This window comes from Lontra canadensis, unplaced genomic scaffold (genome assembly GCF_010015895.1).
Source record: "Lontra canadensis isolate GAN:19392208 unplaced genomic scaffold, GSC_riverotter_1.0 scaffold29, whole genome shotgun sequence".
NCBI lineage: Eukaryota > Metazoa > Chordata > Mammalia > Carnivora > Mustelidae > Lontra > Lontra canadensis.
In genome coordinates this window covers 13,887,642-13,905,355 of record NW_022631023.1, presented here as the reverse complement: position 1 = coordinate 13,905,355, position 17,714 = coordinate 13,887,642, and the positions used below count along the sequence as shown (strand labels likewise).

Here is a 17,714-nt window from a genome sequence, read left to right as displayed (position 1 = left end):
ATCTGCGAGATTGTTTGACTGTGATGACTAATTTACATACTTATTTCTAATGCAAATAACTATGTCCATATAAGATAAAAATCAATATATTTCACAAATTTTTTAAAAAGCTTAATAATGAAATGTATCCTTATTCAGGTATTTTCAAAGAAGAAAAGGAGTATGTGATTAAAAACAAAAAGTTGTGAAATAATACCATCAAATATATAAACTAAATATTTTTATTGCTTTTTTCCCCCTGAGTTAAAAAATAGAAAAATGATAGTATCCTTTGGATATGAATTATCTTTGAAAACTGAGAATGTATATTTTTTTGAAAGTTTTTGTTTGTTTTTCTCTTAATTTGGTGGATTCAATGACTTAGATGATTCTTTGTCATTCTCTTTTCAGGAACTTTCTACAAGGAAACAATGACTTGATGTGAAACTCAGATCCTGTACTGATGTATGAAATGATGAAAATATATTCTCCATTGGCTGAATTATAGTTTTTATTTGAAAGCTAAGGGCACTTTTTCTTCTTTAATTTGATTTTTTCAGTGTTCCAAGATTTATTGTTTATTCACTACACCCAGTGCTCCATGTAATACATGCCCTCCTTAATAGCCACTACCAGGCTCACCCAACCCCCCACCCCCACCCCTCCAAAACCCTCGGTATTTTGTATTTTTCTGAGTTCACAGTCTCTCATGGTTCATCTCTCCCTCTGGTTCCCCCCAACTCACTTCTCCTATCCTTCACGCAATGTCATCTGTGTTATTCTTTATGCTCCACAAGTAAGTGAAACCATGTGATAATTTACATTCTCTGCTTGACTTATTTCACTCAACATAATCTCCTGTAGTCCCGTCCATGTTGATACTAAAGTTGGGTATTCATCCTTTCTGATGGAGGCATAATACCCCATTGTATATATGGACCATATCTTCTTTATCCATTCATCTGTTGAAGGGCATCTTGGCTCTTTCCACAGTTTGTCGACTGTGACCATTCCTGCTATTAATGTTGGGGTACAGATGGTCCTTCTTTTCACTAGTCTGTATCTTTGGGTCAATTGTGCAATTGCAGGGTCATAGGGAAGCTCTATTTTTAATTTCTTAAGGAATCTCACACTGTTTTCCAAAGTGGCACTTCTGTTATAAATTCAAAATATTTTTCCTTCACTCAGACAAAAATTAATTAAATCATAAAATAGGGTGTAATAGTATTATGATAAAGTACCTTACTAGGAGTGTCATAGACAGTGTTTCTCAATCTAATGACATGAATGGCTGTTTTTTGTGTGTTTTGTGGGGTTTTTTTAGCCCTATAGGGAATGTTTATAGACTGTGGAACTATTACCTGTTCAAGTGTGAAACAATGGAGCTCTACTCCTGAGATACAACTGTATCTCATTTGCTGTGTACAGTGATAGTCCACAACACCCAGACTGGATTAATTAAAATACTAGGTGATAACTGATGGCCAAGAAAAGTTATTTTTATGTAGACTGAATAAGTCTGTGCCTTTGAAGGAAGACTTCTGATAGAGATAGATGCATAGAGATATAGATAAAATCCAGATAAAACTAACATTGAAAGTAAGTTTCAATTCTCTATATCATAACAAAATGTTACAGAAATGGTTTTTCTATTTTAAAAATGTAATCCTTCACATCCTCATAAGGCATGTATGTTCATGGAAGCTCAGCAGAACTTTCAAAATACAGGGAGAAAATACAGGGCAGAGAAAGCTACATTGTTGCACCTAGGTTCAGAAGACGTTGGCCTTGGTCCTGATTCTGTTACTAGAGCATACCTAACTCTGTAGAAGCCTATTACTTTTCTGAGTGTGTGTGTGTGTGTGTGTGTGTGTGTGTGTGTGTGCATTGTTTACCTGCAAGATATGATGCATAGCCTTGCTGTCATTTAATGTCTGGTTTTGGCAAGTTTATGACACTACTATCTAATTGAATCAAATATATTTTACCAATTTTGACACATTAAAAAAAATCTTAATTTTTTGCTGTTACCTGGGTATATCATTTGATTTTAGGAAAAAAAAATTGGTATTTTCTTGTATCTTTTTTCTTATTTCATCAGTAAGATCTCCACTCCTGTTTATTTTTATCAAAGAAAATTCAGATCTATTAGAAGACTCTGTGGATTCAGCTGTGTTTAGCATCAGCTTAAGCTAAAAAATAAATTAGTTCAAAATTATGTCTGGTTGTTTCTTTCCTTTATTGAGCTGAAAAAATTCTTCAATATGAGAATGGTGGTAGAGAAGAATGCCGTGTCTAGTTGTGAAAATACGGCAAGAATGTAAGAGAACTAACTAAAAAGTCTTAATTAAAATGCTTTGAGTTAAATGATCTCACAGGAAAAAATTTACCGCAATTCATTACTGACTTATAGGTCAGCTGCTTGATGCAAATGTCAAATGAAATAATGTGCTGAAGAGTAGGATACACAGGATGGGATTATTCAAATTCAAAAATTCTTGGAAAGGCAATTTATTTTATAATTAGACTAGTGAAAATGTTTGATCTATTATCATTTGATCGTCCTTAAAATAAAAAAGCCAAATGAATTTTGAATAAGTGGAAAGATTTATTATGCATTATTCTGAATTAAAAATGTGATTTGACTTATATAAAACACATATATTTGATAAATAAATACATAGATATATTAAATTGCCTTAGCTTTTTGTTGTTGACTTAAATCTAAACATTATCTAAATAAAAGCAAGAGTTTGAAAAATATTAAATTACAACCATTTAAACTTTTTTTTTCATTTCAGTCTAGAATTATTAGTTTTTACATCTAGTTGTATGCATATTTGTGAGGTATATGAAAAAAAAAAAGATTCTAAACCAGGGAGATTGCTTCCCTCATTGACAATTGAGTAACATTTTCCTTTCAGTCTTGTAGAGTCTCAATTTACAGAGCAGGTAAAATAACTATTGAGTCCCTGTCACTCCACACTTAGTCAGGTAATGGTTCCAAAGTCTGAGGATGTGTCTTATAGGGCTAAAAATAAAAACAATATATCATTTTCATGTACTTGAGTTCCATGAACAAAATAAAAACCATATTTCATTTTCAAAGTTGATATTTTATTAGAAGGGGAACAGATAATTTAATCAGTTATGAATGCAAAAGAAGAAGATGCTTAAATTATGAGGAAGATGTAGGAATATATTGAAAAGTCCAAAATTCTGAAAAGATAAGTACATTTGTGGAAATAATCCCAGCATGATATTAAATGTTCAGATACTGCACTCAGTTTTGGGAAGTCCCTTGTAATTTTAGATGTTGGGTTACTGACACAGGAGTTTGGTAGAAGCCAGAGAATCCATATCCTACATAACACAGCAGGAGACAGCAGCCATATCTGTGGCCCCTCCAGCAACAGCCATGGCCCACTCTGGGGAAGTTGGCCCAATCCCCAGCCATATCCACAGTCCAGGCCACAAAAGCTTCCACAGCCACAACCTAGGCCTCTGTAGTAGTTGGTGCAATGGCTCTTGGCATCAGGGGTGGTGAGTTGTTTTTCTGTTCAAAGATTTTGAGTATCAGTGGCAACATGTCTAGAGTGATGCTTATATCCCCTGAGCAGATCACGTGATAAAATACATACCACCTATTTTTGAGTCATTCTATGTGTTACCCCTGTTTGACACAATCTTGACATATGAAGAGCCCCTCAATCTCATGAAAGTGTTGGAATTTGCATTGTTGCCTGGGCATGGTGTCCCTTAAATATGCTGCATCCTTTTTATGAGAAAGAATTGTTGTATTTTCAAAGTCTGGACATCCCAGACAAAATAAAATTCCTTATAGCCAGGGATATTAAATAACACATTTGGTAGTGTTATGTTTTAAAATTAAATATTGCATTATCTCTGGCTTATCTTGAATTGTTATGTTTCACTTAAGAGTAAATGAAAGAAATCGGTTAAATTCAAGGTGCTAAAATTTACTATATCCCTTCAAAGGCATCTAATACTTCATGGTAAAGTCTTTTTTCAAAGCTAAAGAAACATTTGAAAGTCTGGAGGCATTAGCTCACCTGCTGTGAACACCAGTATAGAACTTCAGGGGAAAAAAGGAAGTTGAAATAAAGCTATCATTTTTCTCTTATTTTATAACATTGGCCACCATAAAAATATTCTCTTTTCTGATTTTGCATACTAGTTTGGAAAATGAACATTTGGATTAACAACATGAAGTAATATTGCTCAAATGTTAAAGATAAATCAGAGTAATCAAAAATCATAAGCAACATTAAAGATTATTCAAAATTCCTTTTTTTCATGTCTAGACTCCCTTTCTGGTATATCTTCTATCCAAAAATAGATTACATCTGCCTCCTGCTGTATAGACAACTTTTCCTCCTTTTCCCCTAATCCATTATTTACCTTCTTATCCAATCAGTTTTCAAATATCACTTTGCCTCAGTTCCTCTCAGTCCCCACTAGGGTGTGGGAAATAGGGGAAAAAAATGAAATATATACAATTTCTCTTTGGCTTCCCTCCATTTTTTATACAATACAGCTTCCCTCCATTTTTTATACAATACATAGTTAAATTCTTCCATATATATCCATAATATTTTTGCCTTTGTATTCTCTTTGCCTAAGTTTTTTATCCTATTTTATTTAAATTCAATTAATTAACATACAGTATATCAATAGTTTCAGACGTAGAATTCAGTTACTCATCAAGTCCATGTAACACCCAGTGCTCATTACATCTTTTTGCCTATTGTGTGTTTTGTTTTCTGTTTCAGAAAATAGCTTATAGTGTCTGCTAAGATATGAAATGCTTATTAAGATCTTAGATGCTGAGAAAAAAATGCCCAATACCCTGTGAAAAAGAGGTTTTAACATTGGAAATGTCTTTAGAATCTCCAAAAATATAAGTATAATATAAAAAGACAGGGTAGAGTAAAAGACCCACTGAAGGCAAAAAGTCCTTCAGTTTACTCCAAGCAGTTAATCACTTAAACCCAAGACTGACCTGAATCCTGCTTGAGCCCCACCAGATACATTTTTAATTTGAATGGAACATCTAAATTCTTTTCAAACTCTCATGGCTTCAAATATACCATCCAGCTTCTTTGAGCTTATAAAAATGATGTATTTTCCCAGCTGGACTTGTTGACTGATGAACAACTACTAGCATGCTGCAGAAAACCAGTAAGGATGAGTTAAACTGGTTAATGCACTCTAAGATTCTTACAGGTAAAGATCACGTCTTCCATAGACATGGATATCTCTATAAATGCATCTGAGGACTTAAAGGGGGAATTGTCTCAAATCGTTTTCCTGATTTAGAGGAACATAAAGCCATCATTTCATTTGCTTTTGTTGTTGTTTAAAGCATAGTATAAAATACCCAAGTCCTAAGTGTACAAGTTAGTTATATTTTGCTTTTATTGACAGACCACCTACATTGATCACACTCAAGCTCCCCAAATTTTCTCTTGACCCTACCAAGTTATTTTACTCTCTAGAAGTTTGTCTCATCTGGACATCACATGAATGGCATCAGATGGTATACCAGCAGCTTTTCTCTCCTGAATGATTTTGTTCATCACTGTCTCTGTGAGATACATCGTTGTTGCATATAACGTTAGTTTTGTTGTTTTCATTACTGCAAAGTAGCCCATTGTATGATTAAAGCACAATTTATTTACTATTTTGCTCTGGTAAATCTATATTTGTGTAGTTTCCTTCCCTCCCTCCCTCCCTTCCTTCCTTTCTTCTTCCCTTCCTCCCTTCCTTCCTTCCTTCCCTCCTTCCTTCCTTCCTTCTTACCTTCCTAATATGAATAAAGCTGCTATATACATTTTACTAGTGGTTCTTTTTGTAGACCTAGGTGTTTCTTTACTTTGGGTATGCATGGGACACACATTGCTAATTTATACTATATATATTTAGCTTCAGTAGATTCTACTAAATAATTTTCCAATACAATTGCTAAATTTACAATACCACCAGCAACTTATGAAAGTTCTAGTTGTTCCACAGCCTTACCCACATTGGCCATTTCGACATCTTAATCTGATCATCTTTAGGGTACATAGTGATATCTGAATATTATTTTAATTTGGTTTTCCTGATCAATGATGACATTGAAAATTTTACATAAGCTTATAAGCCGCTTAAATATCCTCTCTTTTGAAATGTCTGTTCAAATATTTTGTTCATTTTTAAGTGGGCTTGTTTGCTATTAATCAATTAATCAATATTTTATAATTGATTAGCAGGAACTCTTTACATTTTTGGGTGTTGGCATTTTGTCAGATTTATATATTAAAATTATTTTCACTTAGCATGTGACTTGGAATTTTTCCACTTTAAATTCTCTCTCTATATAAACATAATGCTGTAACATAATAACATCTAATTTATTCATCTTTTTCTTTTATGTTTAATGTTTTTGGTTCTAATCAAATTTTAACAACCTCACACAATGTTAGTTAATTATTTTTGTCTCCTTTTTTCCAGAATTGTTTCATTTTCATTGATCATTCTAAAAATAAAAATAGTTGATAATTTGAATATTTCATGCTCATTCAGCCAAGCTGAAGCAATAAAATTACAAATAAGTCAAACAGGTTTCATTCTGTATGTCACACTCTGCCTATTTGGCTCTGACAGATATGCCTCAGTTTTGGGGTTGGTGAACTGGCTGTGATGTGTTCTCCTTAACATAAGCAATAGCTTTTCCCTGGAAATAAAGATGTGCTCGAGCATTTCTCTAAATCTAGCAGAGAAACATAAAAACAGTCATTTCAAATTCTAATAATATAATATTATACTAGGAACATCAAACATCTGCTCCAAGTGATGTTGATTATTCTTCTTTATAACTACAGAAGGCATTTCTCCCAAATCTGGAGAAATGTTATTAACCATTAAGAAAATAGAATAGCTATTGTTTTACTCTGTCAAGCTAAATAGTATAGTCATGCAATGAAGTCATCAAGCTATTACTTTCCCTGATCTAGCCAGTGCAAAGCTAATAAACTATGAGTAGTTTGACTGAAATGGTAGACCTTACTATCTGGCTAAACAAAACTATTTTTATGTTTAGTAAACAAATCTGAGTCTTTCAAATCTACCTTAAATATTTTAAATAGCATTTGATCTTAACATTGCTTGCTAATTATTTTTTTCAGATCCAGCTAAACTAGAAATTAATAGCTTCAAGATTCTAAATCAAAACTAATAGCACTAACCAAAAATAGGTGGTTATGTGGAAAGCAGATGAATCCTCATAAACTCTGTGTTTATATTGCTATGATAATTGCAGGAATGTGTAACCAGAATTTCAAGACTATTTCTTTGAAAGGACGCAAGATGGGAAATGCACTGTGAAAGATAAAGTCAGAATTCAGTTTAAAAAATAAATAAATAAAGTAAGCCGTGTGTTCCATTTTAAATTAGGCTAATTTATTGCAAAGGAAACTGAGACATTCTACAGTTATGAAAGTGCATGTAGGGGATACCAGAAGCAGGCAAATAAAAGATGATAAATATTCCTAGAATCTAAGGTGCGAAATACTTTTCACTTTGGCTTGGTCCCAGCTTGTGTTGCTTCGTTCACGTTTTGGTTAATTTGAGTTAAGCATATTATGGCCTCAGACGTTGGACTTCCAGGGCAGGATTTCAGTAGAAGTTAGAGAATCCATATCCTCCATAGCACTGAGGACGAAAGCAGCCACATCCGTAACCTCCCCAGCCCCAGCCCAGCCTGCGGAAACTGCCACATCCCCAGCCACGGCCACAGCCCAGGCCACCAAAACCTCCACAGCCATAGCCCAGGCCTCCATAGTAGTTGCCGTAGTAGCTCATGGTGTCAGGTGTGTTGAGTTTGGTTTGCTGGATTCAAGGCAAGATCTTGAATGTGAATGTCAGCATGTGTAAAGGGACGCTTATATACTTTGGTTAAAGCATGTAAAAAATCACGTGTATACACTCCTTTTGTGTCATTTCTCAATTATCTACTTGACACAGTTCATTCATTCATTGTCCCCTGACACAGGGAGAGGCCCCAACACTCATTAAAATGTTTAAGATTGCTTTGGTGCCTAGTTAGGGTGGCCTCTAAAAGTTATTGCATCACTTTGTAAGAAGGAATGCAATATCTTCAAAGGCTGAACATATCAGACCCTAAACAGAATTCTTCATAGCTAGGCATGACAATCATATCTGCTGGTGGGGTGTTTCTCAATGAAATGTTCTTCATCTCTGTTTTGTTTTTGTTTTTGTTTTTGTTTTTGTTTTCTAGATTGCTGTGCTTCATTTACAAGTTAAATCAAAGAAATGGGTCAAAGTCAAAGCTCTAACATCTATCTTATCCTTTTAAAGCATCTTACTCCTTAGGCTAAAAAATGAGTTATCTACCTCTTTCAGAGATAAGGAAATGGAAATATTTGAGAGCCAAGAAGAATCAGCTTGACTGTTGTGATATCAGTAAGGAATTTTAGAAAATAAATACATAAATAATCTATGTTTTCTTTGATTTTAGAACATTGGTTACATAACTGATACACTTTTTATTTTTTATATTACTTTGAAAATTAAAAACCATTTTTGCTTGTTATAATTGATGAACTAATATTGATATGTAATTATTAACTAAAATCCATAGTTTATATTGCATTCTTCATGTTGTACTGTTCCATGGGCTTTGGCAAGCAGGGACAAAATTGTTCACAAACTGAAGGCAAGTCACAGCAATCCAATATTTATTTCAGAGTAGCTTTCAAAGCTGACTAAAAGTTATCCTTCCAAATCCTAACCATCTTCTCTGGTATAAGATCTACCCAGGTTGCTTCCCAAAATGCAGATCATGGGGCACCTGAGTGGCTCAGTCAGTTAAGCATCTGCCTTCAGCTCAGGTCATGAACTCAGGGTCCTGGGATCAAGTCCCACATTGGCCCCACTGCTCTGCTGGGGAGTCTGCTTCTCTCTCTTCCTCTGCTACTCCTCTGCATGTTCTTGATCAAGCTCTCTCCGTCTCTTTCTCTCTCTGGGTCAAATAAATAATTCTATTTAAAAATGCAGATTGTGGGACACCCTGGTGGCTTAGTGGGTTAAGCCTCTGCCTTCAGCTCAGGTCATGATCTCAGGGTCCTGGGATGGAGCCCCACATCAGGCTCTCTGCTCAGCAGGGAGACTGCATCCCCTTCTCTCTCTGCCTGCTTCTCTGTCTACTTGTGATCTCCCCCTCTCTCTGTCAAATCAATAAATAAAATCTAAAAAAAAATCTCTTCTCTATTTTTACATTCACTATTTCCCCCCATTTCTTCGCCCATATATCTAATATTACATTTTCTCTCTTATTTTTTAATTAACAGAACATTTTTAGTATACTTTTAAGTTTCAGAAAAAATGAGTGAAAAGTACAGAGTTTCTATACCCTACACACACACACACACACACACACAATTTCCCCCATTATTAAACATCTTGAATTAGTATGGTATTTAATTATAATAAATGTACCAATTTGATATGTTATTATTAGTTGAAGTTTATAGTTTATATGAGTGTTCACTCCTTGTGTCATACTATTCTTTGGGTTCTAACAAATGCATAATATCATGTAATCATCATTAAACCTCTAAAAATCCTCTGTACTCCACCCATTCTTCCCTCCCTTCCCCCAAACTCTTGCAACCACTAAACTTGCTCTCTGCATTGTTTTGCCTTTGCCAGAATGTCATAGTTGGAATTTTACAGTATGTAGCTTTTTCACATTGACTTCTTTTACTCAGCAGTAAGCTGTCATCATACCTCCACATCTTCTGCAGCTTGATAGCTCACTTCTTTTTATCACTGGATAATATCCCACTTTCGGGGGCTGCCACAGTTTGTTTACCCATTCTCCTATGGAAGGAAACTTGATTGCTTCCAAGTTTGGACAATAAAGAATACAACTATAAATGTCTGTGTTCAGGTCTTTGTGTGGACGTAAGTTTTCAGCTCATTTGGGTGAAACCAGGAAGAGTTATTGCTGGATCTTATGTGTAAGACTATGTTTAGTTTTGTATGAAACTGGCAGACTATCTTCCAAAGTGGCTACACGATTATGCTCTTGATCAGCAATAAATGAAAACTGCTGTTGCTCCACAACCATGTCAGTATTTGTTGTTGTCAGCGTTTGGAACTGTAGCCATTCTAATAGGTATGTTACAACTTCTTTTAGAGTATCATTGAGCCTCTGTCCTCCATTAACTATTGATAGGCTATGATAGTTAGATCAAAATGTAAAATATGTGAAATTTCTCTTTGCCACCCATCAATTTTCATTCAGTCTATAGTCAGTCCATTTGCTTCCTTCCTCTTGTACCTTCACTTCTAAAACAACAGTTTCCCACTTGTATTCCCTTTGCCTAGTCTGTGCTCTTTTTCTTTTTTCCTTTTCTTCTCAGGAAATACCATACTAATCTCTACTAAGATAACAAATATGTGTTGTTAAGGTCTCAGTGTCAAAAAATAATCCAAATCCAAAGGCTCTGTTAAATTCAGTAAGATTCCCTTATACATTGGAAATGCCTTCAGAATCTCAAAAATGTAGATATAATGTTAAAAGTTAAAGGGTGGGGAAAAGATGAGGGCAACAGTCACTCAGCTAACTCTAAGAAGTTAGTCATTTATCAAAGCTAACCCAAACTGGTTGGTTCTTCCAGTAGTGCCCTTAAATTTAGGCTTGAATCTTTAAGTTCTTCAGAATTTTATATGACCTCAAATATAGTGTTCAGGTTTTCTTCATTTTTTTAATTTAATTTTATTTATTTGTGTGTTAGAGAGAGCACAAGCATAGGGAGCAGCAGGCTGAGGAAGAAGCAGAATCCCTGCTGAGCAAGGAGCCAGATACAGGACTCAATCCCAAAACACTGGGATTTTTTTTTTTTTTTTTTTTTTTTTGTGAGAGAGACAGTGAGAGAGAGCAGGAGGGAGGAGAAGGTCAGAAAGAGAAGCAGGCTCCCCACGGAGCCGGGAGCCCGATGCGGGACTCGATCTCAGGACCCCAGGATCATGACCTGAGCCGAAGGCAGTCATCCAACCAACTGAGCCACCCAGGAGTCCCAAAACACTGGGATTTTGACCTGAGTAGAGCACAGACATTTAACCCACTGAGCCACCCAAACATCCCAGGTTTTCTTTGTTTTACAACTAATTTTCAAGTGATGCAATTTCCCAATTAGATTTGAATATTTTTCTTTAATATCTACCATGTAATAGAAACACAAAAAATAAGTGCTGAAAGGATGAGTGACTTTTAAGTTCTGTAAACATAAGCACCATGTGTTTCTCCCAGGTATGGGTAACATATGGCTGCATCTAAACAATAAGGTTTTAAAAGAGGAATGAGCTCAAACGGCTTTCTGTCTTTAGAAGAATGCATAACCATCATACATTTGCATTGGTTCTTTGTTTTCAAGCATAATAATGAATTCTGTGTTATATATCAATTTAGGCATAAAATTTGATGCATTCTTGCAAATAAGCATGTACAATCTATTCCAAGCATACCTTAATGCCTAAAATGTCTCTATTGTTCCTTTTTGGTCAATATCACTTTCTGGAAATAACCATCTGTCTAGATTCTGACAACAGTTTCTGTAGACCCTATCAATAATTTTCCCAAAAGGGAGGGGGCCGGGCAGGGTACCTTGATGGCTCAGTTGGTTGAGTAGCCAGATTTTCATTTTGGCTCAAATTGTGATCTCCTGGGTTATAATCTTATGGGTCATGAGATGGAGCCTGGCTTGACCATAGGGCTCCATGCTCAGCAGGAGATCTACTTGAATATTCTCTCCCTCTGCTCCTCTCTCTGTGCATGCTCACTTTCTCTCTCTCAAATAAGTAAATATTAAAAAAAAAATAATGATTTTCCAAAACAGTTGTTAGATTTGCAATCCCACCAGCAATGAAGAGTTTCTGTTGCTCTATATCTTTGACAATACTTGTCATTTTCAGACGATTTAATTTGATCATTCTTGTGGACATGTGACAATATTGGAATACTCTTTTAATTTTTTACCTGACAAGTAATGATATAGGGCTCCATTAGACATGCCTATTGATCACTTCTTTTTTGAAATGTATCCTCTTTTTTGAAATGTCTGTTCAAGTGTTTTGTTAGTTTTTTGTTCAGTTTTTAATATTTTAGTATTGATTTGTAGGAGCTCTTTATATACTTGAATACTGGTATCTTGTCAGATCTGTGTTCTGGAAATATTTTCTTCCTGTATATGCCTTATTCTTTTTTTTTCACTTTAAAATGGTGTCTATATATGAACGGAACTTCTTAATATAATGAATGGCCCTGATGCTTTTTCTTATCTTAATTAAGAAATTCTTGGCTGCCTCACTTCTTATTCTTTAATTTCCTTGTCTGCTGTCTTCAGAATTTGTTCCATTTTTATTGTTCATGCTAAATTAAAAGACAGTTGTTAGTTTGAATATTTCATTCTCATTAAGTCAACAAGAAGCCATAAAAACACAAATAAATCAAACAGGTTTAATGATGTCACACTCTATTTAACTCTGACAGATCTCTCAGTTGTGCTGCTGATGATCTGATGATGGATTTCCTCTGAGCTAGATGACAGTTTCCCATGGAAGGAAATATGTTCTAGAGCTCTTCTCTTAATTCCAACATGAATCAATACAATCTAACAATAAGAGGTATATTAATATGCTAAAACTGCATTATACTAAGAGTGCTAGTTTCTCTAATTAGTTATATTGATTATTGTTTATCTTTATATATATAAAGTCTTTCCTCAGACTCTGATGCTAAATTCCAATTAGAGAGTAAAATAGTTTTATGTGAAATTATGTTTTGCTCACTAAAACGAAAGAGTTCAGTCCTCTCATGGTGACACTAAAATATCTTTACCTTGATCTACTCACAGTGAAGCTGCAACACTTCTCCTGAATTGACTGAAAGGACACAAGCTGGCTGAGCACATTTATCGATGCATTCAGTAAACAAGTCTGAGATTTTCACATACGTTGTAATAAGTTTTTAAAGTAGAGTTTGGATTTAACCCTCTTCACTGGTTATTGTTACTCAGATACAGCTAAATTAGAAATTAATAGTTTAAGATTCGACATCAGAATATTTGCATATCAAAATAAATGGATGTGGTCAATCAGCTGTGATAATTAAGCTCTTCAAAGGTGCATGACCAGAGCAAGATGCTTTATTTAAGAGCCCTCAAGGAGGGAAGTATGCAATCAGTGTGGCAGCACGCTTGATAAAGCAGATGCCTCTCTTCAGTAAGACCTGTTCCAGTATTAGGCTGTATTTCTCATGACATTCTTGATCCTTAGCAACTCATTTCACTTTCTGGAGTCCTTTCCCATCCAAGATGGCATTATAGTAAGCTTTACAGGGCCCCCGCCAGCTTCATAATTCTACTGGTTTTACTGAATTCGGTTAACTCAAACAGAAAACATTCACTTTTGTTTTACTACCTAAATATATAAAACTGGGGGCGGGAGAGAGGGAGAAATGATGATACTTCATTCTGTATTTTTCATAAGCAAATACTTATGTGAAGTACTAACATAAAATGCTCACTCTTTGAAGGTCAGCGTTACAAGACACTTGTTATAATGCATAAAGCTTCAGTCCAGGAATAGCCTTGATACGATTACTACACAAGTGATGACAGTGATTTTTAAGTTTCCATGATGAATAGCAAAATATTTCAGTGTACTGACAATACTGAAGAACAATGGCATGTCCCACCATGGAGGACCATGGGGAATATATGATACTATGTATATATATATACATATATATATATATATTTATGATATAAAATATCATATAAAAATGTTTATTTTCACTGTGCATTTAGAGATTTATTTTATTCTATCACTACTTTTTCTTCTTATTAAAATGGCTAAATAAAAATAAATTTTGAACAAAACATCAAAGTGCTTACTCTGCATTTCAGCCTCACTTTAGATATGAAGATATGTCAAGTTAATAGTTCAGTACCAAATTCGTATACCAATGTTATCTAACTAAAAGCATTGAATAAGGTTTGGTCTAGTGTTCAGAGGAAAAAAATCTCCATTCCAACTGAGTGTTATGGATTGGAATATATCTATCTAGCCATATGGGTGTATGTTTATATTTCTCCCAGGACTTTGGTTTTTCGTGGAGTAATTTATTTTCTTCATTGCCAGTTGGGTACAGTTACAAATAATCACTTTGATATTTTGAGTTTCACAAAAAAATGAAAGCCACGTATGCTATTTCAACTTCGGATAATTTATTGCAAAAGGAATAGAGAAATCCCACAGTTATAAAAGCAGAAATAAAGGACACCAGGAAACATGAAAGAGACCACTATAAAATGATAAATATTCCTAAAGTCTTAGATACCAAATGTTTTTGATCTTGGCTTGACTCTGGATGATCTTGTTTGGTTGGGTTATTGTAGTCAAATTTGGATAATCCTTTTGTGGCCTCAGATGTTGGGCTTCTGGAGCAGGATTTCAGTAGAAGCCAGAGAATCCATATCTTCCATAGCAAGATGGGTGGCAGCAGCCATATCTGTAGCCTCTGCAGCCCCAGCCGCAGCCCCAGCCACAACCCCGTCTGTGGAAGCTGCCACATCCCCAGCGACGGCCAAAGCCCAGGCCACCAAAACCTCCACAGCCGTAGCCCAGGCCTCCATAGCAGTTGCCGTAGTAGCTCATGGTGTCAGGGGTGATGAGTTTGGTTTGTTATTCAAGTCCAGATCCTGAGTGTGAATGTCAGCATGGGTAGAGAGATGCTTATATACCCTGAGCAGAACATATGATAAATCACATGTATACTTTTCCCTTGTGTCATGCTGCATATTATCTGTAGTGTTGTAACTCATTATTCTTCCGTCTCTTGACACAGGGAGAGGCCCTCATTCCCATTAAAATACCTCGGTTTACTTAGCTTCTTATTTAGAATGTCCTTGAACCTATTGTTTAGCTTTTATGGGAAGAAATGCCTACCTCTTTAAATTTTATACATTCCAAACCCTACATTGAATTGCTTATTACCAGGTATATTACATCATTTACATTTGATGACATTCCTTTTATAATTAAAAATTTTCTCCTTTCTGTCATCTCCCAAGTGGATAATTCCATCTCCAACTAAATTCATAGATATTTCTTCAATTTACAGCTGTTAAATCAATATTTTTCAAAAAGGAAATTTGTTTATCAAGATGAGGACTGAAGAAAGTGCCTCTGTTCAGAAAACATTTTTAAAAAGAAGGTACATGTTGATTTTTATCATTTTAATTATAATAACCTTTATAATATATTTGGCTTTAAGAACTATCTTCAGCAAAGGGAGAGAGAGAGAGAGACTCTCCAAGCAGGCTCTCCACAGAGTGTGGATGGAGCCTGACCCAGGGCTCAATCCCAGGACTCTGAGATCATGTCCTGAGCCAAAATCAAGAGTAGGCCACTCAACCAACTAAGCCATCCAGGAGCCCCTTAACTTACATGATTTTGAATATACAGTTGAGTTGTTATGAGATTCTCAAGTATTTTAACAAAGGTAAATTTCCTCAGATGTTTTAATCCTAAACAGCGAGTAGGAAATTAAGCACTGCTTATGGAACTAATGAAGAAATTATAAGTAAACTGATAGTAGCTATCATGGCTACAACAACCAGTGCAACTCTGAATCCACCTTAGCAAACCATCATTTTAAAACCAAAATGTGGTTTGATAAGTCATAACCCAACATATCCCAAGTTTCTTTTACCCAAATATTATTTCAATATTTCTCACCCTAAACTAGAAATAGTTGATAAGCTGAATTTTTCATTCTCAATAAGTCCTTTTATATACATGTAACCATAAATAACTCAGACAAGATTAAGGATATCACCTCTTGTCCATATAACTCAGCCACATCATGTGAGAGTGATTAATGGCTTCTTTTTGTTCATTTGGATTTGAAAGAGATGTGTCCACCTGAGATAGAACACTAAAAAACAAAAATGAGAAACCTCAACAGTGAAATAAGAAATAAAAATAGTTTCAAGGATAAAATGTGATAGTTTTACACAAGACCAATTTTACTGTTAATGAGCAGCAAAATATCAATACTAAACTATTATAAAATACATAGAAAAAATGTTTGTCTCTTTTTTTCTAAGTGAAAAATTGTTAAAATGAAAGTATCCATTGCAAAATGAAGACTATATATTTCTTTGTAGAAGTATTGTTTTATGTTCAGTTGCTGGACCCAAAGTAGATTATTTTTTTTCCTTCTTTTCACTCTTAGGAAGTTTCCTTTAAAATACATGTTAAATAACACTATAATAATGGGTGGTAAGAAAAAGAAAATCTGTTTTCACTTGGGATAAATAATAGTCTTTACAAATCAATAAAGGAAACTTCTGTTGTAAATTCCCAAGGTTGTCCTGTAACTCAGACATAAGTCAAAAAAAAATGAAATTGTAGATCACAAAAATACACTACATTTTACTAGGAATGTCACTTTTTTTTCTCATTCTAGGTATACTGATAATTCTTTTTCTTTGTAACTTTGTAACATCTTCCTCGGGCTGCAAAGGTACTGACCTGTGTGAGAATAAAATAATTTCAAATATTATTTAGTTATAGGAGCCAAAGTTCTTTAAAGGCATGGCCAAACTCTATTCCTGATATCCTTACCTATTAAAATACAATGTTTGATAGGACAAGTGACAGGAGTTGACTGATTTTTTTTTCTCTCTTCAGGTTGTATAAACAAATCCAAATCATCTTTCTAATAAAATACCGTGATGACAATTAAGTTTTAACATTATTCATTCTTCATTTGCCTTGAAGTACAACTAAATTACAAATTGAGAAGTAGATTATATACAATAAAATAAAATTTTCACAATAAAAATGTAAAAGAAAACACAATAAGAGGTAGTTAATCTAACAGAGGGAATAAACTCAGCTATAAAATTATAGCTATTCATGGAAATATGACAAGAACTTTCCAGATGGTATTCAAATTTGAAAATATATAATGGAAGAGAATCAGCATGATGGGGTAGATCACCAGGTTTCAGTGAACTGGTTTTTGATCTTGGTTCTGACTCTTGTGGTATTTGTGACTCCAGGCATCACTTAACCATCTGGAGTTTCTACACTTGTATGATATAAGGGGCAGCACAGCATAAACTCTAATTCTAGGTCAGCTCTCACTTCTGCTGTTGTCCTTTTATTATTGGATTTCACCAACTCAAACAGTAACAAAAAACTTTATCTTGTTGCATTACCTGAATATTCCATTCAAATCTGAAAAGTCAAAAATTTTATTACATATTTTACATACTCTACTATGTAAAATACCAACAACAACATGCTTGCTTTTGATGAGTGATAATTGATTGGAAATCTACTTAAAAAAATCCTTTGGATGAATGATGACTCTCATCAAGGAAAGCTACACAGTGATATATTTCCTGGTTGTATCTAGGTGTTTACATTTCATTTACAGTTGCAAAAGGCTTGAATGCCATGAAGATGATAATAATGAAAGTAAAAAAGAATAATATCAGGACACCTGAGTGGCTCAGTCAGTTGAACGTCTAACTCTTGATTTCAGCTCAGGTCATGACCTCATGGTCATGGGATTGAGCCCCATGTTGGTCTCTATGGTCAGAATGGAGTCAGCTTGAGATGCTCTTTCT

At 34.7% G+C, this 17,714-nt stretch overlaps 2 protein-coding genes across 2 annotated transcripts; both read right to left on the bottom strand.

Annotated features, from left to right (window-relative positions):
* Positions 1-7,659: 7,659 nt before the first annotated feature.
* LOC116872403 (keratin-associated protein 19-3-like) lies at positions 7,660-7,845 on the bottom strand. The gene has a single exon (XM_032865568.1). It carries the CDS (start codon positions 7,843-7,845, stop codon positions 7,660-7,662), a length of 186 nt encoding a protein of 61 aa, XP_032721459.1.
* Positions 7,846-14,523: 6,678 nt separating this feature from the next.
* Positions 14,524-15,005, bottom strand: LOC116872401 (keratin-associated protein 19-7-like). The gene has a single exon (XM_032865567.1). It carries the CDS (start codon positions 14,725-14,727, stop codon positions 14,524-14,526), a length of 204 nt encoding a protein of 67 aa, XP_032721458.1. The 5' UTR covers positions 14,728-15,005.
* Between the last annotated feature and the right edge of the window lie 2,709 nt (positions 15,006-17,714).